Source organism: Hylobates moloch, unplaced genomic scaffold, assembly GCF_009828535.3.
Source record: "Hylobates moloch isolate HMO894 unplaced genomic scaffold, HMol_V3 SCAFFOLD_10, whole genome shotgun sequence".
Classification (NCBI taxonomy): domain Eukaryota; kingdom Metazoa; phylum Chordata; class Mammalia; order Primates; family Hylobatidae; genus Hylobates; species Hylobates moloch.
The window spans coordinates 20,547,133-20,559,592 of NW_026652285.1; the positions used below are offsets into that span (position 1 = coordinate 20,547,133).

The following is a 12,460-nucleotide window of genomic DNA, read 5'->3' on the forward strand; positions in this document are numbered from 1 at the left end:
AACTGGAGCAGGAAGGGAAATTTTCAAGGGCTTTGTGGGAATATTCTCGTGAATCAAATACTTACCGGGCTGGGGGAAGAACTTTCTTGGATACCTGAAAAGAATAAAAAAGATCTCATTCAATGAGAAAATACCATCCCTAGCTTCTCCAACTGTGTTCTGGCAGATATTTCCTGTAACTTTCATTGTTCCCTTTCTCCTCACTGCCTCTGATTCTTTCTCTTTCTTTTTTTTTTTTTTTTTTTTTTTGAGACGGAGTCTCGCTCTGTCGCCCAGGCTGGAGTGCGGTGGCGCAATCTCGGCTCACTGCAAGCTCCGCCTCCCGGGTTCACGCCATTCTCCTGCCTCAGCCTCTCCGAGTAGCTGGGACTACAGGCGCCCGCCACCACGCCCGGCTAATTTTTTGTATTTTTAGTAGAGACGGGGTTTCACCGTGGTCTCGATCTCCTGACCTCGTGATCCACCCGCCTCGGCCTCCCAAAGTGCTGGGATTACAAGCGTGAGCCACCGCGCCCGGCCGATTCTTTCTCTTTCATATGTATACCATTACTTCTGATAGAGGGGATCTAGGTCAATGATAAGGTGAAAAGAAAACATAAATAATGAAATCTTTTTTTTTTTGAGACAGAGTCTCGCTCTGTCACCTAGGCTGGAGTGCAGTGGCGTGATCTCGGCCCACTGCAGCCTCTGTCTCCTGGGTTCAAGCAATTCTCCTGCCTCAGCCTCCTGAGTAGCTGGGATTACAGGTGCCCACCACCATGGCTGGCTAATTTTTGGTAGTTTTTTAGTAGAGACAGGGTTTCTCCATGTTGGCCAGGCTGGTCTCAAACTCCTGACCTCAAGTGATCCACCTGCCTCGGCCTCCCAAAGTGCTGGGATTGCAGGAGTGAGCCATGACGCCCAGCCTGAAATTGTATTTTCATTATTTCAAAATAAAATTACAAATGATTCATTTGTAATAATTATTATTTCATTTGAAATAATGAAAATTGTATTTTCATTACACACACACACACACACACACACACACAGGCTATATATATATATGTTATACGGTCAGAAAAAACAATAAAGCTATTTTCAGAGTGGGGAAAATTAGATTTTAATAAAAATAGTAACAATTTCACGACTATCTGAAAATAGATTTTAAGACTGTATCCACAGACAGGTACGATGGCTCACATATCCTAGCACTTTGGGAGGCCGAGGTGGGTGGACTGCTTAAGCTCAGGAGTTCGAAACCGGCCTGGGCAACATGGCAAAACCCCATCTCTACACAAAATACAAAAATTAGCTGGGTGTGATGGCTGGCGCCTGTAGTCTCTGCTACTTGGTAGGCTGAGGTGAGAGGATCGGTTGAGCCCGGGAGGCAGAGGTTGCAGTGAGCCAAGTCCACTACTATGCCCAGCTAATTTTTGTATTTTTAGTAGAGACGGGGTTTCACAACGTTAGCCATGCTTGTCTTGAACTCCCGACCTCAGGTGATCTGCCCGCCTCGGCCTCTCACAGTGCTGGGATTACAGGCATGATCCACCGCACATGGCCACAAACTTATTTTAAAGAAAAAATGAACTTGTTGCCTGTTATAAACATCTGGTTGTAACTCTGAAGATAATACTGCTGCTTTAAACTGTCCCAAAAAGTAAATGAGATCTCATATTGCTTTTGGAGACAAATGAGAAAAGCTCCCTGTTTGGCAAGGACATGTTACCCCAAGTCCTTTTCACCCCCATTTCCTGTCCTACCATCAAGGAGTCTCTGTGGAGCATGTTTCTGTTGCCCTTGGTCAGCCATCACGGTGGCTGCTGTAACCGCTACTTCCTGGGCAGCATAACTTGCCTCTCTTGCTACCATTTCAAAACCTTAATTAGCTTCCTCAGCTTCGTATGTGTGTATCTTCTACATAAAGACATTTCTCTGATTTACACATTTGGAATACAGCCACGGGACTAATTTGTGTCTGCTGCCTCTAGGCGAATGATCTGATTTGTGTCTTCTGGATTCAGATTTATTTCTCAATTAACACTTCTCGCCTGGCAATCTTTCTATTGGGTCCTCAGCTTCTGCCCAGCAAGTCTTAACAATGAGACTGGTCTTAATTAGCACCTCAGAAACAAAAATTTAGGAGGGAAAGGGATGCAGGCAGGGTCCTTCCAGTTGGAATGGGAAAGTTTTCTTACCAGAATATGGGTTTCCATAGACAAGTCCTGGATTTTGTCCTGCGCCTCCTTCATCTGAAGCAGGTACTTGATACAGCAAAGAATCAAAATCCAGACCCATGTAACTGAGCAATCTGCTGTTCTCCCTCTTCAAAAGCTAAGGATAGAGGATTTATAGACATGTTGAAAGACAATACCAAGAATGGCCACCAGGAACTGGCTAGGAGATGCACCTCCCAAGTAGTTCTCAATTAGCAATGTGGCACTGGAGAAACTCCATAATCGATAATCCATAATTCTTCAGAAGAGAAGGCAGCAGTTTCAATATTCCAAAGATCTAAGTTCTTTATACCTGAATTTATTTATTTGAGTCAGAGTCTTGCTCTGTCACCCAGGCCAGAGGGCAGTGGCACCATCTCGGCTCACTGCAACCTCCGTCTCCCAGTTTCAAGTGATTCTTGTGCCTCAGCCTCCCAAGTAGCTGGGATTACAGGCACCCACCACCATGCCTAGCTAATTTCTGTATTTTTAGTAGAGACAGTAGTTTCACCATGTTGGCCAGGCTGGTCTCGAACTCCTGACCTCAAGTGATCTGCCCACCTTGGCCTCCCAAAGTGTCAAGATTACAGGTGTGAGCCACTGTGCCCAGCCTATACCTGAATTTAAATATATTTACATTTTGTTTATATTAATACAAAAAAGAATTTTAAATCTCTAAATACATGCCAACTAAAGGGAGGAACAAATGTGTAGATATATGAAAGTGGCAGGAGCTATATTAACACTGCAACTATTCTGATAGATATATTAACGTTGAAACTATTGTATATTATTATTGTTGTTGTTAAAGTTGTTTTTTTTTAGAGACAGGGTCTTGCTCGGTCACCCAGGCTGGAGTGCGGGGTGAGATCATAGCTTACTGCAGCCTTGAACTCATGGGCTCAAGCAACCCTCCCACCTCAGCCTCCTTAGTAGCTGGGACTACAGGCACACGACAGCATGCCTGGCTGATTTTTAAATTTTTTGTAGAGATGATAGACTCTTGCTTTGTTGCCCAGGATGGTTTCAAACTCCTGGCTTCAAATGACCTTCCTGCCTTGGCCTCCCAGTGTTGTATATTATTGAGAGCAGAATATTTTTTCAATTTCTTTTCTAGAATAATTTCTTATACAATGCAAATATTCACCTAAAATAATTTTTCCTTCTTCATGTATTATCCCATTCAAATGGATATATCAACACAGAGAATGAGTAAGAAGGCAGGGTGGGAGGGAGGTAATGAAAAAGAGAAAAAAAATTACTAAAAGTGGCATAGACAGCATTTCAAGTTCTTAGGAAAAAGAAAATAAGCAAATTTCCCTTATCATCTTAAGAGGGCTTTACTACAGTTCTTTTTTTTTTTTTTTTTTTGAGACAGAGTCTTGCTCTGTCACCCAGTCTGGAGTGGATTACAGGCGGACCACTCACCAGAAACTTCACAAATTGCCTTTGTTTCCGATGGGAGAACATCACCTGGTATTCTAACCCAGGAAAACAGGGATTTCAAACTCAAGGTATAAATTAAGAGAATGGGAATAGGCCAGACACAGCAGCTTATGCCGTAATCCCATCACTTTGGAAGGCTGAGGTGGGCGGATCACTTGAGCCCAGGAGTTCAAGACCAGCCTGGGCAACATGGGGAAACCCCCTCTCTACTAAAAACACAAAAATTAGCTGGGTGTGGTGGTGCACACCTGCAATCCTAGCTACTCGGGAGGCTGAAGCACAAGAATCACTTGAATCTGGGAGGCGGAGGTTGCAGTGAGCCAAGATGGTGCCACTGCACTCCAGCCTGGATGACAGAGCAAGACTAAACAAACAAACAAAACAAAAACAAAACAAAACAAAAAGGGAGAATGGGAATAACAAGACTAGAAAGAGAACCCAAAAAGCCTTCTGCAGTTATGAAACACATTGGCATAAATGATATAATCAAAAGTAGAAATTGAGGGAGAATTAATGTTTTAGTAGGTATGAAGTTTCAATGTTGCAAGATGGAAAAGTTCTGGAGATCTGTTGCATAGCACTGTGATGCACTTAACTCTACTGAAATGTACACTTTTACATTATTAAGATGGTTTTTATTTTATTTTATTTTATTTTATTATTTTACTGAGATGGAGTCTTGCTCTGTCGCCCAGGCTGGAGTGCAGTGGCACAATCTCAGCTCACTGCAAGCTCCACCTCCTGGGTTCACGCCATTTTCCTGCCTCAGCCTCCTGAGTAGCTGGGACTACAGGCGCCCGCCACCAAGCCTGCTAGTTTTTTTTTTTTTTTTTTTGTATTTTTAGTAGAGACGGGGTTTCACTGTGTTAGCCAGGATGGTCTCGATCTCCTGACCTCGTGATCCACCTGCCTCGGCCTCCCAAAGTGCTGGGATTACAGGCGTGAGCCACCGCACCTGGCCAAATTTTATGTGTTTTAACTGCAATTTTAAAAAGAACAAAATAGTAAAAATGATCACTAGGAGGCATAGGCCAGAAGGATTATAGAGGGTAAAGATCAGGAGGCGGAGGTTGTAGTGAGTCACGATAATGCCACTGCACTCCAGGCTGGGCAACAGAGTGAGACTCCGTCTCAAAAAAAAAAAAAAATGGCCGGGTGCAGTGGCTCATGCCTGTAATCCCAGCACTTTGGGAGGCCAAGGCGGGTGGATCACCTCAGGTCAGGGGTTCGAGACCAGCCTGACCAACATGGAGAAACCCCATCTCTACTAAAAATACAAAACTAGCCAGGCGTGGTGGCACTTGCCTGTAATCCCAGCTACTCAGGAGGCTGAGGCAGGAGAATCGCTTGAACCCGGAAGGTGGAGGTTGCGGTGAGCTGAGATCGTGCCATCACACTCTAGCCTAGGCAAGAAGAGTGAAACTCCGTCTCAAAAAAAAAGGGTAAAGATGAAGAATTGATGGAAGTATAGATACAGGAGTAGCAGCCAGAATGCATGGACACCTATTCTTTGATACTGAGCAAGAACATGAGAATGGGCCGGGCGTGGTGGGTCATGTCTCTAATCCCAGCACTTTGGGAGAACGAGGCAGGAGGACTGCTTGAGCCCAGGAGTTTGAGACCAGCTTGGGCAACACAGCAAGACCTTGTCTCTAGTAAAAATAAAAAAAAAATTAGCCAGGCATGGTGGCATATGCCTATAGTCCCAGCTACTTGGGAGGCTGTGGCAGGACGATCACTTGAGCCCAGGAGATCAAGGCTGCAATGAGCCAAGCTTGTGCCACTGCACTCCAAGCCTGGGTGACAGAGTGAGACCTTGTCTCAAAAACAACAAAAAAAAGAAAACAAAAAAAGAAAAGAAAGAACATGAGAATGACCTTGACTTTAAGTACAACCACTTTATTTTCTGCCATATCATCTTCAGTCAATCAATAATAAATGTTGGTTGGATGAATGAATGAACCAATGAATGAATGAATGAATGAATGAATGAATGAATGCACAGCATTTATTAGGGGCCTACCATGGGTCCAGCACTGGTACAGACCACCACTTCTGCTCCTGGTTTGGCAGCAGAGAAAAAGGAAAAAGTTGTGCTGAAGAAAAGGAGTTCCCCACTAGCATAAAGTTACGTAGGACGTTATTCCCCTATCCCCCAAGGCAACACATATTAGCTGTGAAGTTAAAAGCAAAAATAAGTTAGGTCTTCATCAGTGTGGCTTCTTTCAAGGTGACTATTGCCATGCAAACAAATTTCAGCTGTAGAATAAAGACAGGGTTTTGTGGTAGATTCGGAAATTAGATTAAATTTACTCTGTTTAGGAATAACTGTTTCACCCGCTGTCCCAGAAAGGGCCCTTAAATTTTTATTTTTATCACTACATCTCCGGGCCACCCTGCTCCTTCCCCTTAAAACCTTGGGGTTTTCTACCCTCTTTCACACACTTACATCATTTTCTCCTTCCAATCTCTCTTTTTCTCTCTGCAGAGCATTATACATCATTTTGTTCTCACTCAGTCTTTTTGACAGGTCAAAGTTTTCATCCTGTCAACAATAAAAAAAATTAGGATTAGGATCACATATTGCAGTCTGGGTACAAGGTGGGAAATTGTAGAGGATCTGGCATTGCAAAGCGGGGAGACTGAGATGGAGGAGAAGGCAGCTGGGAGGAAGAAATGGTACTATGGGCAGGGTGCTAAATTAAAGTGACTTAAAAAACACCTGAAGGCCTGAGCTGGCATCAAGATGCCAGTTTTTTTTTTTTTTTTGGTTTAGCTGAGGGTGTAAGTGACCAAGGAGGGAAAAAGCAACCTTGGGGAAAATCTCAAGACTGACTTATCAGAATTAGAGATAAATGAAACCTTGTTGAATCCCACCCAACCATGAAAACAATCATCTTTGTTTTGAATAAACATCTCACTCAGTGAAGCCTGAAGCACTTAGGTTTGGGTTGGTGTGATTCCTTCCTACAGTGTGAGGATAGGCATCTGGGCTCAAGTTACATGAAGGAAGAGGGAACACAGGAAGGCATTTGTCCAAGGATACAAGGAGCTCAGACTGGGGTCATAAGCATCCCAGTGTGATGGGTTGACCTAACTGGTTTCATGCTTCAGAGATTCCCATCTTCTACCTGCATGCATACACATGCGCATACCTCACAAACACACTTAAGCTAAGCCTACTAGTTGTGGTTTTTCATCCAAGATTTTTTATTTGAATGCTGGTGCCCAAACTGCTGTGCGTGTCTAGCTGACCCTGAGGTAGCAATGCGAGAGGGGGCTACCCGGTGACAGTGCTGACTGCAGGATCCTTGCTTCCCATCCCCATTGGCTCCTGCTGGCTCTTCTAGTCCTGCTTCACTTCCTCAAAAGGCAGAAATAAGAAAGGGCTCTCTGAGTCTGCACAGAAACCTGCTTGATAGTTACAAAAACCTTCCCTGAGACCTGTGGCTAAGTTGGGGCCTGTATTTCCAGGGACCCCCATGCTAGTTTCTGGCCATACACTACATCCCTCTTTTTAGTGGAAAGATAACTTTCTCACCTTAACAAGGGTGTACCATCTTCTGGACTTGGTCTAAGAACCACTAACCTTCGCACCTCTTGCTTTCCTGGGCCCTCTTATCTCTGTCACTTACCAGTGCAGCTGCCCTGAGTTGGCTGATCTGTTTGTGAAGTCGTTCATACTCTTTGTACTTCTCTAAGAAACAGGCTTTCCCGGCCTCTACCTTTGCCTTAAGGCGTTCCACCTGTTGTGCTAACTGCTCCTCCACAGTTAGTGCTGCTTTCTTGTTCCTAGGCTCCTGAAGCATAAGATACACAGTCCTCATATTTAGCGGCCTTTTAGGATGTATGAGGAATTAGGATTGCTATCAGCCAGGTGGGGAGCCCCTAGGTCTTGAAAACTATTCCATGAAAACTAAGAAAATTGGCCGGGTGCAGTGGCTCACACCTGTAATCCCAGCACTTTGGGAGGCCAAGGTGGGTGGATCACTAGAGGTCAGGAGTTCGAGACCAGCCTAGCCAACATGGCGAAACCCCGTCTCTACTAAAAATACAAAAATTAGCCGGGCATCATGGCAGGCGCCTGTAATCCCAGCTACTCAGGAGGCTGAGGCAGGAGAATAGCTTGAACCTGAGAGGTGGAGGTTGCAGTGAGCTGCACTCCAGCCTGGGTGACAGAGCAAGACTCTGTCTCAAAAAATAAAATAAAATTAGACAAAATGTATATATATATATATATATAAAAGAAAACCTAGGAAATCCATACCTATCACAAAGAGTTTCAAACCTTTTTTTTTTTTTTTTGAGACGGAGTCTCGCTGTGTCGCCCAGGCTGGAGTGCAATGGCGCAATCTCAGCTCACTGCAACCTCCGCCTCCTGGGTTCAAGCGATTCTCCTGCCTCAGCCACCTGAGTAGTTGGGATTACAGGCGCCCACCACCATGCCCAGCTAATTTTTGTATTTTTTGTAGAGACAGGGTTTCACCATGTTGGCCAGGCTGGTCTTGAACTCCTGACCTCAGGTGATCCGCCTGCCTCGGCCTCCTAAAGTGCTGGAATTACAGGCGTGAGCCACCACGCCCAGCTGGGACTATAGATTATTTAAAACGGTAATTTATTTGCTACATCAGAGGTCACAAACTGGAATATGCCTATAGAGAGCAGGCAAGAAATGTAATCAAATGAAGGAATTGAATGCAATAAAACAGTGCAGACTGCAGCTAGATGGAGAATCTACAGGGACAGCCGCTACTCAGCTCTAGCTATTGCTGCTGCACAGGAATGTGGGCTCAATGTTGCTAGGACCTTTCATTTCCCAAAGGAAGTTGGAAATACAAATTTTTATGGGAAATATTCCTATTTTTAAATGTTGGTAACTACTTTCTAAAACATTTCTGTGGTCTGACCTTGACCTATGATCTGCTGATTTGCAAACTTTGTTCTACTCTTTCCTATATCATGCTAAAGCATACAGTATCTTAGATACAGTAGGTACTCAATGGTTGACTGGATGATGCATATATGATGTGAATTACAATTCCAATGACTGGATATCCCTCGGACATCAGGATTTCTCATGTCCTTGGATCAACTAAGTAAATGGGGCTTCCAGGCACCTGTCAACACCATGGGGACTCTTTTTTCAACAATATATTACAGGAAATTATTAGTCAATTAGGCTTTCATTCCTACATAATTGATAATGATGATAATTGCTAATATATTAATTATAACAAGATTTGCTTTGGGTGGTATATTTTCCTATCGTAGAGCCCTTTATAACCATTCATTTATCTGCCCCCATTGTATCTCTGTAAGAAGAGGGTAGGGGTTATTCTGTGTGAGCCCTAGTCCAAGGATCTAGTTAACTACATCTTGTCATGAAGTTTAACTTGCAATATTCCTTTATCACTTATCACATATTAGAAATGCCCACTTCTGGCCGGGCGCGGTGGCTCACGCTTGTAATCCCAGCACTTTGGGAGGCGGAGGCGGGCGGATCACGAGGTCAGGAGATCGAGACCCCGTCTCTACTAAAAATACAAAAAAAAATTAGCCGGGCGTGGTGGCGGGCGCCTGTAGTCCCAGCTACTCGGAGAGGCTGAGGCAGGAGAATGGCATGAACCCAGGAGGTGGAGCTTGCAGTGAGCCGAGATCGCGCCACTGCACGCCAGCCCGGGCGACAGAGCCAGACTCCGTCTCAACAAAAAAAAAAAAAAAAAAAAAGAAATGCCCACTTCTAAACATTTTGTAAATGGCAGATTCTCTGTCCTTTTGGCTAGAAAGCAAACCATCTAGAGGTGAACACTCTTATTTATCCTGTCCATCAACTGGAAAATAGGCCCATATCCTTTTCTTCTATATCCCTATAGGCTCCCTCCCACATAACCATCCAAAGACAGACATGCCATTAATTCCTGTTGTTTCTTCATTGCAGTAGTTTCATTATGCTTCATTTGCTCCACTGTCTGCTCGAGCTTCTTCTGGTCCTTCCTCTGCACAAAAAGAGATTTCAGTACCATTGCTGGGAAAACACATAGGTGCAGACACACAGCATGGAAGGGCCTGCTAAACTAATGAGCAAGCAGGATGCATAGGGAGAGGCAAGTCTTCTCTTGTCAGTTTTTGAAGAATGCCATGAGCTATCTCATTTCAGATAGTTTCCTCTGAGCCCTTTCCTAAAGCCAGTGACATCCAGGTATATTAAAGAACATTAAAATGTTCTTTATACAAAGAACAACGTATATTTTCTTGCAAATGCCTAAAAGTGTTGTTTTCTCTCATGACTCTACCTGTTCAGTTAAACTGAGAAAGAGGTGGTCATTTTCCTTTTTCAGCTGCTCTAACTGCTCTGTCTTATCTTGATCTCCCTGAACAAGCTTCTCCATTTCTTTCTCTTGAGTTGACAGCTGGGCCTAAAACAAAAATAGTGAACATAACCAAGATATAAAAGAAGGAAAACAAAACAGGAACAATGCTTTTTAATGTACAATAACAAAGAGATGTGTTTCCTTAGCAACTCCCAACTGCCAAATATCTTGTAAAACTCCTTTACTTTTCAGCTCAACCTGATAGCTGATATCTAAGGCTCAACTGAGTAAAATTAGACAAACCACTCTTTAAAGCACCTCTTTAAGGCATAGCTTCCTAAAAATGAGAGCAGTTCTGCTATCTGCACTATATTCCAGACTTTTGAGTATGATTTTGCTTGAAAAGATTAAAGTTTGATTATTGATATAGATGACTGTCATCTATATTAAGAGCTCATGGTAAACTACCTTAGTAATACATGAACAAATCACTAAGTTCCTTGTGAATCATGATTTTTTTTTTTTCTTGAGACAGAGTCTTGCTCTGTCACCCAGGCTGGAGTGCAGTGGTGCAATCTCTACTCACTGCAACCTTTGCTCCGGGGCTCAAGTGATTCTTCTGCCTCAGCCTCCCAACTAGCTGGGATTACACGTGCACCTGTAAATTAGCACGCCCAGCTAATTTTTGTATTTTTAGTAGAGACGGGGTTTTGCCATATTGGCCAGGCTGATCTCAAACTCCTGACCTCAAGTGATCCACCTGCCTTGGCCTCCCAAAGTGCTGGGATTACAGATGTGAGCCACTGCGCCCGGCTGTGAATCATGATTTTTTTTTTTTTTTTTAAAGCAGGGGCATGGGAAGGGTGGAGGCTTACCTGGTCCAAGAATGGAAAATACATAACCTGAAACTTTAGTGTGATACTTTGAAAAGTATGCCATTAGGCACTCACTGCAATGAAATACATCTTTGTAGGCCACCAAACTGGAGCAGTGGTAAGGCTAAGAAAATATCCTTTGACAAACGTATGGCATTACCTACCTGAAGCTGATCCACTCTGATTCCCATCTTCTCATTTTCTGAGGACATCTTCTGGTTTTGTTCTTTCAGTCTGTAGAGGTGGAGATAACTATGTGAAAAATTCACTGATTCCAGGTGAATTTTACCCCTGGCCTTAAGTGATTTAAGGCTGGCTTGGCCCTAAGCCAGCAGAGTTATTTAAAAATATACTAGTCTCCACTGCAGTCCTGTTTCGGCTTCTTGACTCCAAAAAACTGCAAGTATTCAATCCCTAAAGTTAATATTTGAAATCAGATCATTTTTCCTGACTATTCTGATACCAATTTTCTAATTCATGATTCAAAGGGTGGAGAATCACACCTATCAATGTCATAACAGTGTTTTCTCACAAATTCCAGAAATCTAATCTGACTGTACTTAAGGGTACTGATGGTACAGCAGCTCTTCCCCTCCCAGAATTATGGGACACACTCACTGAAGCAGCTCTGTCTCCCAATAGTCCTTCTGTTCTTTCACTTTCAGTTCCAACTTCTTATTGATGCTCTGTAGGGTTTCTAGCTCCTCCTATAGATTGAAACACCATCAAAGGGACAGACTATTTCTGACTTTTGAATGAGTGTCTTAGGCAGGCAACAAATATTTATTGAGCACTTACTATATGTCAGGCATAGCATGACACAGCAGTAAATGAAATACTCAAATAAAAGGAAAATGTTCTTTTTTTTTTTTTTTTTTTAAGACAGCGCCTCACTCTATTGCCCAGACTGGAGTGCAGTGGCACAGTCTTGGCTCATTGCAACCTCTGTAGCCCGGGTTCATGCGATTGTCCTGCCTCAGCCTCCCAAAGTGCTGGGATTACAGACATGAGCCACCGCGCCTGGTCACAAAATGCTCTTTTTATATTAAAAATGCATCACCTTAATTTCTCATTCCACTGGAGCTTATAATTTGTTCATTAAACAAATATTTACTCAGAGCCTATTCCACACTAGATACTGTTCTTGCATTGCAGACAGAACAGTGGACAAAATAGACAGAACTGCTCTTTTCCTAGAACAGTGCTGTTCAATAAGTGAGAGCTACATATAATTTTAAAATCTTAGTAGGCACATTTTTAAAAAGGTAAAAAGAAACATTAATTTTAATAATAGTGTGTTATGTGTATACATATATTTTTTTTTTAATTTTTTTTTTTTTGAGATAAAGTCTTGCTCTGTTGCTCAGGCTGGAGTGCAGTGGCGTGATCTTGGCTCACTGCAATCTCTGCCTACCGGGTTCAAGCAATTATCTTGCCTCAGCCTCCTGAGTAGCTGAGATTACAGGCGCATGCCACCATGCCTGGCTAATTTTTTTTTGAGACAGAGTCTTGCTCTGTCGCCCAGGCTAGAGTGCAGGGGTGTGATCTTGGCTCACTGCAACCTCTGCCTCCCAGGTTCAAGCAATTGTCCTGCCTCAGCCTCCTGAGTAGCTTGGATTACAGGCGCCTA

At 43.3% G+C, this 12,460-nt stretch overlaps 1 protein-coding gene across 12 annotated transcripts in view; it reads right to left on the reverse strand.

The window, feature by feature from the left end:
* The window catches only part of CALCOCO2 (calcium binding and coiled-coil domain 2), a 34,617-nt gene that overhangs the window by 2,375 nt on the left and 19,782 nt on the right, over positions 1-12,460 (reverse strand). For 4 of the 12 annotated variants that reach the window (XM_058446106.1, XM_058446104.1, XM_058446105.1 and 1 more), the window contains 8 exons: positions 11,449-11,537; positions 10,995-11,064; positions 9,938-10,060; positions 9,554-9,640; positions 7,280-7,444; positions 6,094-6,189; positions 2,181-2,316; positions 66-94 (listed from right to left, as the gene is read on the reverse strand). In XM_058446106.1, the coding sequence (XP_058302089.1) occupies positions 66-94; positions 2,181-2,316; positions 6,094-6,189; positions 7,280-7,444; positions 9,554-9,640; positions 9,938-10,060; positions 10,995-11,064; positions 11,449-11,537 (795 nt within the window). Of the gene's footprint in view, positions 1-65; positions 95-2,180; positions 2,317-5,775; positions 5,904-6,093; positions 6,190-6,830; positions 7,009-7,279; positions 7,445-9,553; positions 9,641-9,937; positions 10,061-10,994; positions 11,065-11,448; positions 11,538-12,460 lie in introns of those variants that run through there. The other 8 variants (XR_009215424.1, XM_058446110.1, XM_058446108.1 and 5 more) reach the window with 5 other exon arrangements.